The 14436-nt window shown below is 45.6% G+C and overlaps 1 protein-coding gene across 1 annotated transcript; it reads right to left on the bottom strand.

The window, feature by feature from the left end:
* Positions 1–121: 121 nt before the first annotated feature.
* mtrex (Mtr4 exosome RNA helicase) lies at positions 122–14390 on the bottom strand. Its single transcript, XM_068706750.1, has 27 exons — positions 14233–14390; positions 13722–13856; positions 13569–13635; positions 13304–13366; positions 13013–13125; positions 12682–12856; positions 12448–12538; positions 12117–12241; positions 11610–11708; positions 11305–11422; positions 11056–11187; positions 8711–8790; positions 8292–8402; positions 7929–8030; positions 6464–6589; positions 5764–5914; positions 5391–5563; positions 5228–5296; positions 4892–5017; positions 4682–4792; positions 4382–4570; positions 3025–3188; positions 2753–2858; positions 2282–2338; positions 2037–2199; positions 943–1047; positions 122–696 (listed from the first exon to the last, which is right to left on the bottom strand). Exons 1-27 carry the CDS (start codon positions 14331–14333, stop codon positions 644–646), a joined length of 3105 nt encoding a protein of 1034 aa, XP_068562851.1. The 5' UTR covers positions 14334–14390; the 3' UTR covers positions 122–643.
* Between the last annotated feature and the right edge of the window lie 46 nt (positions 14391–14436).

The raw sequence follows: 14436 nt of genomic DNA, 5'->3' as shown, positions 1-14436 counted from the left end.
CAGAGAGCAACACTGCTTCACATCTGGAGCTGCTGGTCTCACCTGATATAGTCCAGCTGTGCAGCTACCTGTGCATCAAGAACGAGTGGAATCAAGAGAACAGACAACGTAGTTTTTTTTATAATCTGTATTTAAAAAAAACAAAAACCGACACCTTACTGAGGTTATTGTAAAAAGTAACATATGTACAAATGTCTCAAATAAGAAAAAAAGCAACAAAAAAAAGAAGCCATTTTACTTGAAATGAACAGAAATTAAAGGTGTTTATGACATGAAGCCTCGTTTACTTTCTCAATCACACATCAAAATAACGTCAGATTATGAACCAATTTGCTGATGTAAGCGAAAAACAACAAGAACGTTCAATGTGTTCTCTATGCAGAAGCACTCAAATGAAACACTTCTGTTTAAACGTCACTTTCATATCTAATGAACTCTCGCCGTGGAGAACGGGACGCTACAAAGTTAAGTGAACCCAAGGACAGATAAATTAAAAGCCAATTTAACATTTAACCTCAGCGGGGAACGTGTGAGACTAAAACAAAAAGAATGGAGGATCAAGAGGATCAACAGGTCCATCGGGGAGTAATCAGAACTAGAAACGGTGTTCATCCTCCGGCGTGCGCCGAAGGTCAAAGGTCATTTATAGGTAGAGACTGGCAGCGAATACGATGTCTCTCTTGATCTTCGTTATTCCTGCAGAGACACAGACATGAAGAGTAAACGTCATTAATAACACATTCGTTTCAGTGGCTTTTGACCTAGTTAGTCCAGAAGAATGATCATAATTGACTCATATGCTGAACATCCCAGGTGAGCAGAGGTCTGAGACGACGTCCATCAAACAGCTAAAGATCAGAAGCACACAGAGGACCGAGACAACCAGCCGATGTTGAGAAGCGTCTTTAACGCTGTTCTGGGATCAACGTGACGTTTTCTCACCTTCGGCAAACTTGTTCTCCAGCTCGGTGTTGCCGATGGCTTTGGCTGCGGAGCACATCTGTCTCAGGACTTCTTCCAGGCGGCGCATGCAGCGGATGATACTCCCTACAGATACAGATACGCAGCGTTCAGGACCAATATTATCGTTATTTCATAATTCACTCCAGCAATAATTCATTCAAGAGGAGGATATCTTGGAGGAATGCAGTTTCAACATGTTGTTCTAATCATTTTAAGGAGGTTCCAGTGAACAACTATGTAATTTGTAATAATAATAAAAAAAAAAATGTGTTTATTTTGTCCAATTCCATTAATTAACTCCAATAAACTGTGATTGATGACAAGATAGTGCTTTAGTCCGAGCGATTTATCAAAAACGCAAACAATTTAACGTATATGGAGTTAAAACTAATTATAATACAGATCTATCAGTCCACACACACACACACACACACACACACACACACACACACACACACACACACACACACACACACACACACACACACACACACACACTCCAGAGTTTCTGAATTAAAGGTCACTTCCTCATTACGGTGACGTGTGACGTTTTACAGCTGAGGTCAGTGTTGGAGACTGTGAGTCTGATGGACTTGGGACTGTGTTCAAATCAAACATCACATAATCAATCAATCAACCAATCAGTGAGCCTCTGACAGCCAGCTGTACATGATGGTGGAAAGGTGGATCAGTAAAGGCCATGCTGAACCTCAGCAGTGGGGGAAGAAGTATTCAGATCCTTTACTTGAGAAAAAGTACAGAAGTGGTTTTAGCTGTTTAGCACTTTAAGTGTTTAAAATGAAAGTACTCGCTCTGCAGAAAAGTGGACATTAGTGGACTTTATCACATCATTAGATTGTTTTATGGCTCTAGCTGGTTGAGGTGGAGCTAGTTTGAACTTCAAAGTCTGGAAATAACTAAATCTGTCAAATTAATGTCGTAAATAATGAAGCACAACTAGATTTAAGCGGTCGAGTTGAGCGCAAGAACCTCAGAATTGGAACTGTAAAACAGGAAAGCGTGTGTTTTTAACTTCCCGTCGTTATCGTTGGGTATCAACACGACCGGCGCACCTTCAAAGACGTCCGTCATCTTGCAGATCTGGGCGAACGTGGCGCCGTTGGCCCAGGCGAACACCACATCCATGAGGTGAGGCTTGAACTGGTTCAGGTAAGTCTCCTCGTCCACCTCCAGCTTGGCGTCCGCAGAGACTTTGGCGATGCGCTTTGCACACTCCTGAACACAAACGACAGCAAAATTCAAAAACGTGCGTCGGTCGGAAACAAAATCGATTCGGATCACCTGTAGGTCGACTCACCTGCATTTGTCTCAAGGGAGCTGCTAGCTGTTCGGTCAGTTTTGGCATCTCACTGGCCTGGAGGGCAAAATGACATCATCAACGCTGTGAACGTGTCATGATGTTCTTTAACTTGAATATTGGCCCATATTCACTAATGACGCTTCAAACACTTGATCCCACTCGTCGCCGGTAATGAAACAATTCACTTCATTACGTGAAAGTTGCATCAGCAGCTTCAGATGTCAGCTGGTCTACGTTAACGACCGAGCTGAGGACGAGCCACAGAAAAGGTCCATTAAACCGTCTGACGCTGGATTGCCTCATTGAGAGAACAGAACGGGCTTCACTGGGAAAGACAAACACACACATGGACCTGGGCTCTCAGGCGGAGAGGCCAACAATGGACCTCGAGTGGAAACGGGAATCAGACGTCTATCTCCAGAAAAAGGGTGTGTGTGTGTGTGTGTGTGTGTGTGTGTGCGTTCGTACGTTCTCCTGGAAGACAAAACACGACAGCAGGGCGGTGGCTTGTTCCACCGTCAGATCGTTGAAGAGGCCGTTGAACACCATCTCCGTCAGCAGGAGCTCGTCAGCGCTGGAGGAGTTATTGGATGAGATTTTAATACTTTGTTCTTACATCTCTTCCTTGTTCTGTGAAAACACTTTTAAGTCGCTGCATGAATGTGGTAAAGACAGACGCTCTTCCATGTTTCAGCTCTGGATACACACGACATTTCACCAGCGCTCTGTCCTTCCCTCACCTGCTAATCTCACAGGCGACCCTTCCTTTCATCTCGATGACGTCGGACGGGCTGGCGAAGCCGAGGCGTCGCAGAACTCTCTTCCTGCACTTCAGCTTGTCCATCTGCAGGACGGTCCGAGCTTTCTTCAGCTCCCGCTTGGCCGTTCGAACGTCTGCTGCAATCTACAACACACACACACACACACACACACACACACACACACACACACACACACACACACACACACACACACACACACACACACACACACACACACACACACACACACACACACAACGTATTGTTAAACCTAATGTAAACTTGGAGCTCTTTCAGGGTTTCAAGAAAATACTTCATAACTCCCAGAAGTGTTGCGCATGAGATCATTTGAAACACTACAATAACTTTCATAGTTAAGGAGGGGAAATATCTGAGTTATCAGCCAACAGATGTTCATCTGCCCACAATAATGTCCATCATCAACCGCTGACCTTTACCCCTCAAGATTAAGACGCGCCAAAGACGCAATCGTGTGCGCAAAAACATTTCACCAGCATAGTTTACTGCTCCAAGAACTCAGAGGAGTTCTAGCAGAGCGTCTCCAGACTGGCGGTTGCAGCTTTTGGTCTTCATGGGCGTCAAATGGGTTTCAACCGCATCAACCGTGACGTGTGGCGTTAGGAAGTTGCAGCGAGTTGAGACTCGCTAAACGATTAAGGCAGGTGTGGTACGAGTGCTGCAAAAAGACTGATGAGGAGGTCAAGGATTAGCTGCAGAGAAACGCCCTGTAAGAGGAACAGGTTTATCTCTTCATCTGCCAATCAAACAAGAGTTATCCAGTTTAAACTACACCGCAAACCCCATCATTCCACAACACACACACACACACACACACACACACACACTCTCAGAGTGAGGGAAATGTTTACGCAAGTCGTCAAACACGGTCTGGTTTGCTTTCCAATCTGGGTGTTTTGATAATTCAGTAAAGCAGAGCACACAGCTGCAATAATGTGCATATTATTTTACATATATATATATATATATATATATATATATATATATATCTGCTATGTGACCTAAGCTGAGGGTGAGGCCCTGTAGGGGTAACATCCTGGTTTTCTTCCTGTGTTTGTCTGTGTGGCAGAAGAAGACAATGGAAGGTCATCGATTGTAATCCAACAAAAGGTAGAAAATGTAGATTAAAAAAAAAGGTAAGATATTAATATTTCAATGGAACAAACCCAGACTGTGTTCACTTTGTATTTAAAATGGGTTCATTACAGTTGGCAGGTTTTTCTACCGGTGACCTTTGACGCTCCCACACCCACTCCCACACCCACACCCACACCCACACACACGTACGGTTTCTCACCAGAGCTTTCTTCTCACAGAGGGAATACACAGACTCCAGGTTGGGGTCGCTGTGCAGGGGGTGGGAGTACATGCGGTGCTCAAAGGCCTCCACTTTCTGAATAACTTTCTTCAGCGCTGGATCTTTGATGCCCATGTCGTCTATGGGGTCCAGCAGAGGAACACCATCTGGGAAACGTTTCTGCACCTCCTACAGACAACACGTTTCGAGGGAAAGAGAGAGCAACAAGTTACGCGATGACTTCGGTTTGACTTCCACCAGTTTCGTGACGTTCGTTTCAACATGGCTGCCGTTCTGTACCTGAATGGACTTGAGCATGAGCTGTCGGTTGTCAAAGGGCCTCAGGTCTTTGGGGATGTAAAGGCGAACTGAGCTGATGGAGGTCAGGAGGTGAAGCATCACTGGGACCACCTGGACAACAAAAACAACAACAAAGAGTTATACTCACCCCGACTACAGAGACGTGTGTATGAAATATGCAAATAATAAGTGTGTGTTTGTTGAATCCACCTGCATCTCTCCGGTCTCCCCTGGAGCAGCAGGTTTAGCAGCTTCAGTCGCAGCATCTTTCACACAGTCTTTACTACAGTGGACCAAAACCTCCACCACATACAGCGGCTCAGAGTCTGTACTGGTCTACACGGGGAAACGCACATTAGTCACATGTAGATGGGATCACGTACGAGTGTGTGTGTGAGTGTGTGTGAGAGTGAGTGAGTGAGTGTGAGAGTGAGTGAGTGAGTGAGTGAGTGAGTGAGTGAGTGAGTGAGTGAGTGAGAGTGAGTGAGTGAGTGAGTGAGTGAGTGAGTGAGTGAGTGAGTGAGCGAGCGAGAGACACCAACCTACCTTCACATTTGTCTTCTTGCTAAAGTTTACAACCACTCCCCAGCCAAAGTCTGCCTCTTCATTCTTTACCTGATGGATCAAAACGGAGAGACATTAAATGACGTGTATAATATAATAACTAATGTGGTCAAACTGTGAGCGTGTGGAGCGTGTGAAGCTCTACCTTGACAAGCCGCCCGGGCTGTAAGAAGGGCAGGCAGTATTTGGGTTTGTGGGTGAACTCTTGTATCTCTTTACCCAGCTTGGCCAGCTGCTGTCTGATTTTAAAGTAAGTGACCACGCCCTCCTCATTGGGGATCTCAATGCTGTGGTACTGCTCCTCATACTTCTTCATTTCTGCACAGAGGAGAAAAGAAATCAGGAACGTGATTTAAGCGGAACAGGACACAAGAGGAGAGGAAATGAGATTTAAGCATCTTCCACTTTATGGTTTTCTGCACATCGATTTAATAATGAAGTACGGCTGTTGCTGATCCGGTTCCTCTACAGGTTACTCGCTGATCCAGCATGGAGGGCGCTGTAGTAACTATGCTTACTCTCCACAACACCAGGCAAAGCCCTGTAGTGCTGGAACTGGTAGAAGGACTTCTCCAGCATGTACTCCGGGTTGATCTCCTCCACCCGCAGCAGGTTGAGCACCATGTTGTAGGTCAGGTGGAAGGCGCTGTTCAACGGGTCAGCTGAGCCCTGAACAAGCAGACAGAACAAAAACATTCAAAAAAAAAAAAGGTTTTCCTTATGATATACAGTCACATGTTTTGATAATGTTTGAATTTAAAAGTGACACGAAGGTACGAGGCTCTAAATGAAATAGATTTAGCAATCGCAAACTCCAGAAACACGGATATGAACCAAAGGATTCCAGGGAAACAGTTTCTACATTAACACAACCTCGTCCAAAAGCTACACAGCAACACATTTACAGCAGCTATAAATGTGTCACATCAAAGACAAGAGGCCGAGAGACTCCGGCTTCTCGGGGACTCGTGTGTTATTGAGTGTCTGACGGAGCAGCGACAGAAGACGGCTTAAGAGTCACTTCAGCCATTTCCATTTAATCATTCACACAAATTCTCAGCAAGGCAACGGGGGAATTATGTGTCACTGATGGAATAGTTGGACTCGTGTTGGGTTAAAGAATGTGAGGACAGCACTGAAGAGCTTTATTGATGACTAGCAGTTGGATGCAGAAGAATTCCTCCAACTGCTACGTAAGAAGCGCGGTATTCACGGTACCTTGAGCAGCTGTTTGCCCACAGCTGGACTCATCTTCTCGTCCACCATGAAAATAACAATTCCCCTGTCGTCCATTCCTCTCCTGCCGGCTCGCCCGGACATCTGGATGTACTCACCTGATGTGATCTAGACCACATGAAGACAATGAGGAGAAAGACACTCGTTAGTGAACGCTTCTCTCTGTAATGTGATGTTTATTTATCAATGCTACCGAGAGGCATTGTGATGATGAAATAAACTAAACGCACATTTGAGTGGGAATATAACCAAATGTTTTGGAGAATAGAAAACGCATTTCTACAGTTATTAGAAACATAGAAATCTAGATGATGAAACCGTCTCATGGGGAAGAGACTCTCCTCTGTGTCACACATGATTCTGATTCTATTCCACATATCTGCTGGTCTCTGGGCAATAAACATGCAAAAATAAGAAGACCGAAGAAACTATTTTAGTGTTGAAATGATCTGATGCCATGGGATCAGCTCTTGATTTGAAACACAGTGCGTTTCAGGAATTCAAATGTGCGAGTGCCTGCGTGGAGCTTTGGCACCATCGGAGGCACCAGATGTTCCTGATGAAATCTCTCTCTCTCTCTCTCTCTCTCTCTCTCTCTCTCTCTCTCTCTCTCTCTCTCTCTCTCTCTCTCTGTGTGTGTGTGAATGTGAGCTGGAAAGCCATGTGTATGAATTGAAGATGAGGGGTGCTTCTAGGTGACGGTGGCTCCACACACACACACACACACACACACACACACACACACACACACACACACACCAGCTCGTATAAACAATACGTGGCTGTTTATGTGGCGCTCGAGGACCTTATAAAGGCCTCAGAGCAACACTGTGTGACAACTGCACACAGACCAGAGCTGTTCTAAAGAGAAGAGAGAGCAGTTCATGTGGAGTTTTATCAGTTTACAGTAACAAGGAGATTAGCCTCGCGCTTCCCCTCAAAAGGCAAAGAAACTTCTCCACATAAACTACACTTTCTGGGCTCATCTTTCTCCTTCTGTGTGCTCACAACCACGACATAATGCATGTTAGGATTCTGCATGAAACGTAGGATGAGGGGGAAACAAATCACATACATTCATTTGGGAATCTCCTCTTGACAAGATATCTTAACCGACTTATAACAGCATGTGAGTGAGTGAGTGTGAGAGAGTGAGAGAGAGAGTGAGAGTGAGAGAGTGAGTGTGAGAGTGAGTGAGTGAAAGAGAAAGTGAGAGAGTGAGTGAGTGAGTGAGTGTGAGAGAGAGAGAGAGAGAGAGAGAGAGAGTGAGTGTGAGTGAGAGTGAGTGAGTGTGAGAGAGTGAGTGTGAGAGAGAGTGAGTGTGAGAGAGAGTGAGTGTGAGAGTGAGTGAGTGTGAGACAGACAGACAGACAGACAGACAGACAGACAGTGTGTGTGTGTGAGTGAGTGAGTGAGTGAGTGAGTGAGTGAGTGAGTGTTTTCTTACAAAGCGGTGATTCTTGCCGTCAAACTTGCGAGCGCTGGTGAAGAGCACAGTGCGAGCCGGCATGTTGATGCCCATGGCGAACGTCTCTGTCGCAAACAGAGCCTGAAAGGAGAACAAGAAGTCAGAATCAAGACCTCATTGCAATATTCTGACAACAACGTTTTCAATTCCGCTGGGAAAAAAAATAAAAATTAAAAAAAAAGGTCTCCCGTGGAGTTTTCTTGGAAACAAACAAACATCTGTTTGCATTCAGTGTCTCTTACCAGCAGGCGTCGTGTATCAACAGACATGATCCTCATTAAAAGATCAGGAAAGACACTATTTAAACTCCACAGAGACAGATGCACTGCTGTGTTGCCGTACCTTTATCAGGCCTTCAGAGAAGAGGATCTCTATGGTCTCCTTCAGGATGGGCAGCAGGCCTCCGTGATGGATCCCTATCCCCCTCTTCAACAGCGGCAGCACATGCTCCACCTGAGGAACGCCGAGAGCGTCGGCGAGACAGATTAGCGTTTGTCGGGTTCGTACGATCGCGGCCAAAGTCGCAGAGAGTGGAAGAGCGTGGGCTATGGTTGGCTTCGCCGTAGTGGTCTACCCACTAACAAGTGCTACCTCAACACGGCTGGTTTTCATAATGCGACTCAGCACAAGCAGGGTAGAATAACAGCAGACATCTACAGTAAGGCAGTTTAACCGTCTTCTCTCAGCAGAAAACGATTCTGAAGGAAACGCTGAGGTCAGAAACCGTTTCTGAAGAGCGTGAGATGTTCGGTCCTCCTCACCTGAGGGAGCTTCTTGTCTTCTTCAGAAAGACAGTCCACGGCGTTGTTGAACACCTCCTCCACCAGACGCTTCTCGTCCTCTGGAACAAACAAACGGAGCGTCAGACAAAAGCCTTCTTCTCATAGCTGTAAATATTAACACAAAGCCATTTCTCACATCCGTAACTACTCCTCACTGCCGCATGTTTAACTAACACTATATTACTGTAATCTGTCGTGTATGAATGTACCAACTGTGTCTTATTATCGTGCTAATCACACGGGTGGTATATCTCCGTCTCTTAGTCACTGGACATTCTGTATTTATGAAACCATTCTTTGGAAAGCGTCCCTCTTATGAGCCAAGTGCTGTTCAGAAACTTGGACTTCCACGAAGTCCGATCGGCCCAAATGACTTCAGTGTCAAAAGGGACTTATTTTAATGGTTTAATAACAAAACCGATACCAACGACAAACACACACTGGGGCCAACGTAAAAGAAAAAACAAGTAGAGCTACGCTGCCCGAGCCAAGAGTCCAATGAAGCTCCGCTAGAGGCTGCAAACTCACCAACATGCTTCAGAGCTTTGACTCTTTGAGCCAGAAGTCTCACTTTTTGGGACACGATAACATAGAAACAATGTTCTGATGATGATTCACCAAAAACACACTGGTACTTCTATCCACCAGAGCAAACTCCATCGCTGGAGTTCTTCCTTTAAGTCGACAAACGATCGTCTGTGGGGCGTGACGATCGGAACCAAACTCACAACTATGTGACCCAGTAACTGCTGACATATGTGGCTCTGAACCAGACTGCCGGTTGGACAGACTTCCTCGCCCTCAGGCTCTTTTCATTAGTGGCAAAAAAAACAACAACAACAACAACAACAACAAGAATACCGCCGTCAGCGTCCCAACAACACAACCTCTGTCCACCTGTCTTCCAAACTTGATGCTGCGAGTTCTGCACTCGGGTCAGTTGGTTTGGGATTCGGTCCCCTGACTCCAACACAGATCTGCCCCCCCCCCCCCACAAAAAAAAACCTGTGTGTCACAGCACAAAGCAGGAGGGAGGGGGCTCTGTCTCTAGTGCTCATAACAACAACAAGAAGAACAAAGAGAACACTAAAGAGAAAAGGTAACGGAGGGAGGGTGGGGGATGGTCAGTAGCTGGTTCACAAGAAGAGGTCCAGCCACGTGGATCCCTCTCCTCATTATAACCCACCTACGCACCCAAACAAAGGAGCTCCAGAACACCAACCACCTGCCTACAAACACGCTGGTTAAACAATCTGCCTTCTCCACTGATTGCTAGAGAGTAATGGACCCTGTGAGTTTCTAAATGACAGACATAAAGAAAGAAAAGCACACGCGTCGTTTTGAAGCCGATGGTTAAGTCGTTATTCTCTGCAGCTATAAAAACATCACGTTCTGTTATGTGGATTCAAATGTCTTTAAACTGCTTAACATGGCAATGCAATATTTATACTCCTTTACAAATCGGATTATTTTGTTTCGGCGTTTTTTCCTCGATCGAGTTCAATTTTCTTCAGCGTAATAAAATTATCGGAGCGCTCTTACTGGATATCATGTGCTTCACTTTCACAGAGGAACAGTCTGTTCAAGAAAACTCTCAAAAACATGAAACAGTTGACACAACTTGGCAGCGTCGACAGAAATAAAAAAAAAAGCGTTCATTGTGGGAAGCTCAGCAGTAAAATAAACCTAATTTATGAAAATGTCAAAAACAAACCAAGATGAGGGAGCAACAGAACCGAAGAGTGACTTCATGAGCATGTTTCATTTCACTGAAAAAAAAAAAAAAAAGCCTGAAGCAGCTGGATGTGAGCCAAGCTCCACCGCTGGATGATCTCCCGCCGTGAACAGTCCTCATGAGGCAACTTCACTTACCCACTGGACCGAACGGCTGCGCCAGCTGTGCAGACACAATAAGCCACATTCATGGCACTCACTCAGCGGGGAGGATTCACTCAGCCAACGATTTAGCATTTTGATGAGCGACATCGCCATCCTGCCTGACGCTCACAGCGATTTGTCACCAAAACGTTCTTGTTTTTGGCGTTTTCGGTGTGCAAAGACGATCCGCACGCCGACTGTGAATCTAACCACAGATGTAATCAATGTGCTGACAGTGTGACTTTATACCTGACAACTGACGTGAAAATACAGCCCACAATAAAACCAATGTGGCTAAATGAAGCTTATTAGAGGTACAGTAAATCAAGCAGACATTTGATTACTTACTAGAGGCCAAATGCTCGACTTGAACTGAATTACCACTCTTGTAGCAGAGCACAGGTGTGTAGAGAACTGATTCACAAACACCTGTACAGAACACACACCTCTGTTGAAGTCCAGCTTGGCCACCTGCAGAGCGTAGGCCTCACATTCCTTCTTGCTGAAGCTGAAGATGATGACGGGCTGGAAGTTCCTCTCCATGATCATCTTTACTATCTTGAACACGCTGGACGGCCCTGAGGACACCATTCACGAGAGCACACGTGAGTGAATGAATGCATGAATGAATGCTGGTGTAAATGATTGAGTTCAAGATGTTTACACATTTCCATCTTATAAACCGACACACGCACCTCTAGTGCCTCCTTTCCGCCCTCTCGGGTCCCACTTGCCCCCTCCGCTGCCCCCAGAATCCCCCGCATCTCTCAGCACCTGCATGGCTGTGTTGAAGTTGTCATCTCTGAAGTCTCCCTGAAGAAAAGCAACACGCAACACACAACACACACACACACACACACACACGTTATGTAGCCTATCGTGTGAAGACTGATGCCGATTAATGCATCCAAAAAAAAAAAAGGACACAAAGACACACATGCTCCGTTTCTAGTCTGACTTGTCAACTCTCTTTCAGAAATCAGTTCGTAGGCGACCTTACATTCTCATCGACAACCAGGTGGAGTCCATCGCCTCCTGCTGGGAAGACGTAGTGTTGCAGTGGAGTGGGCCGGTAGTCTGTGTAGACCACATGGCACGGCTACAGGAGACAGAAACACTTCATTAATTATGTAGCATCATGACAGAATAAACCATAAAGAAATGTTACCCGGATCCTTTCATGAAGACAGATGATTGTGGCTCCTCATATTACATACGGGAAGGAGACAACTCAAAAGGAATACCTCACCCACAAAATGATCATTTGTATAGAAATTACTCACCACATTACCTTGAATTCTTATTCTTATTCTATCTAGCCACCACTAATGCCTAATGCCTGCGCACTACTCTTCCTTTTGTTTCAGGATTCTACAAAAAAACAAAACATGTTCTTCAATAGTTTGAGGTAATCCGCGGTGAGTAATTGATATACAAATAGTCATCTTGTGGGTGAAGTATTCCCGTGACCCTCATAGCTAGAAAAGATGCCGGTACAACGCCCCACCTGTTTATGGAGGTGGGTAATCCACTCGGCAAACTGCCGGGCGTTGGGGATGGTGGCTGACAGGAAGACGTAATGCACGTTGTCAGGAAGAAGAATGATGGTCTCCTCCCAGACCACGCCGCGCTCTGAAATACACCGACAGCAGATGCATGCGTTACAAACACGATTCACTCACAAGATTTATCGAACATTTTAAAATGCACAAACGTATTGTAAATAATGACGCCTGAGAATGAATCAGTAGCACTGGTTTGTACACGAGGACTGATGTTCCAAACCACACTAAACATCAGTCAACGGTGCGTCTGTGCAGCTCGTATTCTGTACTCGCCTGCATCTCTCATGTAATGGATCTCGTCAAAGACGACCCACGCCACCTCCCTCATGATCTCAGAGCCTCGGTACAGCATGCTCCTCAGGATCTGGAGGGAAAGCAGTTCATCACGTTGAAACAACCGCTCAGCGATGCTTTCACACTGAACCTGCAGGACTCTTATAAAAACCAATAAAAAAAAGGTGATATTTGACAAATACCACAATGACTCCACTTCATCAGACCTCTTACCTCTGTTGTCATGACGAGGCAGGAGGCGGTGGGGTTGATGGTGACGTCGCCAGTCATCAGTCCCACGTCCTGGAACTCCTCGTACATCTCTCGGTACTTCTGGTTGGAGAGGGCTTTGATGGGGCTCGTGAAGATCACTCTCTGCTTCTCTCGGAGGGCCAGTGCAATGGCGTACCTACGAGAGGAGGACGTAAGAGAGTCACGTGTCGACATAACGCACTTAATGCTGCAAGTCTAAAAAGGTGTATTTTCTGTAGTTTGGGTGCGTGTTTTGGACTCCAGACAGTACAGTAAGGAATTCATTTTGAACACGACTCCTGAAGATACTCACTCGGCGCAGACGGTCTTGCCGGCGGAGGTGTGAGCGGACACGAGCACCGACTCGTTGTTGTCGAGACATAAGATGGCTTCACGCTGGAACGGGTCGAGAACAAACGGGTACTCCTGCAAGACAAGCAAAAAAAGACCATCCAGCTGCAGTACTTTCCCTCGTTCTCCAACAAGCACACAATATCACCTAAATGAACCCCTCGTAAATTAAAAAGGTGTGATAATGTGCAAGTATTCCATATTACAAACTAAATTCCACAAGTAAAGGACAGACTTTAAAGATTCTTCATACCTTGGCTGCTTTCCCCACTCTCGGTTTCAGTGGTTTGTACTCGTCACCGGCGGGCAGCGCCACCTATTAAGGAAAGACGGAGTTGTTAACAATCAAAGTTTAGACATTTGAAATTGGAGAAATTCAACCGGAAGACTATAAAATATAGCTTGAAAGCCATCTTGATAACTGAAGGCCATTTGGTGTGACAATCACCATAACAAAGCGTGTGGAACCCGACATGTTACTGGTTTTTATTTGTATCTGTCTGACTTGTTTCCTTTACCTCATGTGAGCATCCTTCCACGGTGTCAACTTGCTCCACCTTCACTTGGGGCATAACTTCTGCAAGACTGAAGTAAACAAGTAAAGTAAAAGTTACAACAGCACCTTGAACACCCCGCACAGAAACAGTGCTTCAGATTCTAACTCGTCTCACTTCAGGTCAGGAGCTGTCTCGTGTCGGGGTTTCTTCCCAAACACCATCTCCTCTCCTCCGTCACTGTCAGCCTCCCTCTTGACCGCGGCAGACGGAGCAGCATCCTTGTCGGTGCCATTTTTATTGATAACTTTCCTGGGAAAAGTGAAAGCACAGAACTGTTGTTACCTGAGCCTGCCCTGGTTTAATATTACATCGGCACTTAGCGTTGCACCTGAACGTTACATGACAAGTTAAGTTAACGCTAGCTTGTAACTTTGAATGTGCCAGTTTTAGAAACAATGTTGAACATTCGCGACTTTATATTAAACTAAAACATAACAAATATGCAGCATGCGTTTATCAGCACAACCAGGTGCTTAATTTGCGGTTTAATTAACGAGTTAACTAACGTTATCGTTAGCTAACTGACCTAGCGCTACGTCACAGACATGATGCTACGTTCAGGAACCATCGACCCTTCAAACAACAAACGTTGTTTTGCAAAACAAAACAAAAAACAAGCCTTTACCCAATTTCTGGTGTCAGAGAAGCGGGGATCTTTTTGCTTGCGGTGGTTTGTTGTTCATCGTCAAACACGCTGAACAAGCCTTCTCCAAAAGCGTCCGCCATGATTGTTAGGCACACTTCCCACAATACAACACGAGGGTTTGCTGCGCGGTATTACTTCCGGTACGGCGGCTGGGTTGTCCCAAAGTTACCCAACCCGACGTGA

This window comes from Cebidichthys violaceus, unplaced genomic scaffold, assembly GCF_023349555.1.
Source record: "Cebidichthys violaceus isolate CVI_PGR_0920_01 unplaced genomic scaffold, fCebVio1.0.p SCAF_12, whole genome shotgun sequence".
Lineage (NCBI taxonomy): Eukaryota > Metazoa > Chordata > Actinopteri > Perciformes > Stichaeidae > Cebidichthys > Cebidichthys violaceus.
The sequence above is the reverse complement of the archived record's forward strand: the minus strand, read 5'-3'. Positions and strand labels throughout refer to the sequence as shown.

Coding starts and splice junctions, on each gene's coding strand:
- mtrex (XM_068706750.1), bottom strand. CDS start 14,333: ATGGCGGACGCTTTTGGAGAAGGCTTGTTCAGCGTGTTTGACGATGAA. Junction 13,857..14,232: donor TCTCTGACACCAGAAATTGG/GTAAAGGCTTGT, acceptor CACTTTTCCCAG/GAAAGTTATCAATAAAAATG. Junction 11,423..11,609: donor ACCTGGTTGTCGATGAGAAT/GTAAGGTCGCCT, acceptor GCTTTTCTTCAG/GGAGACTTCAGAGATGACAA.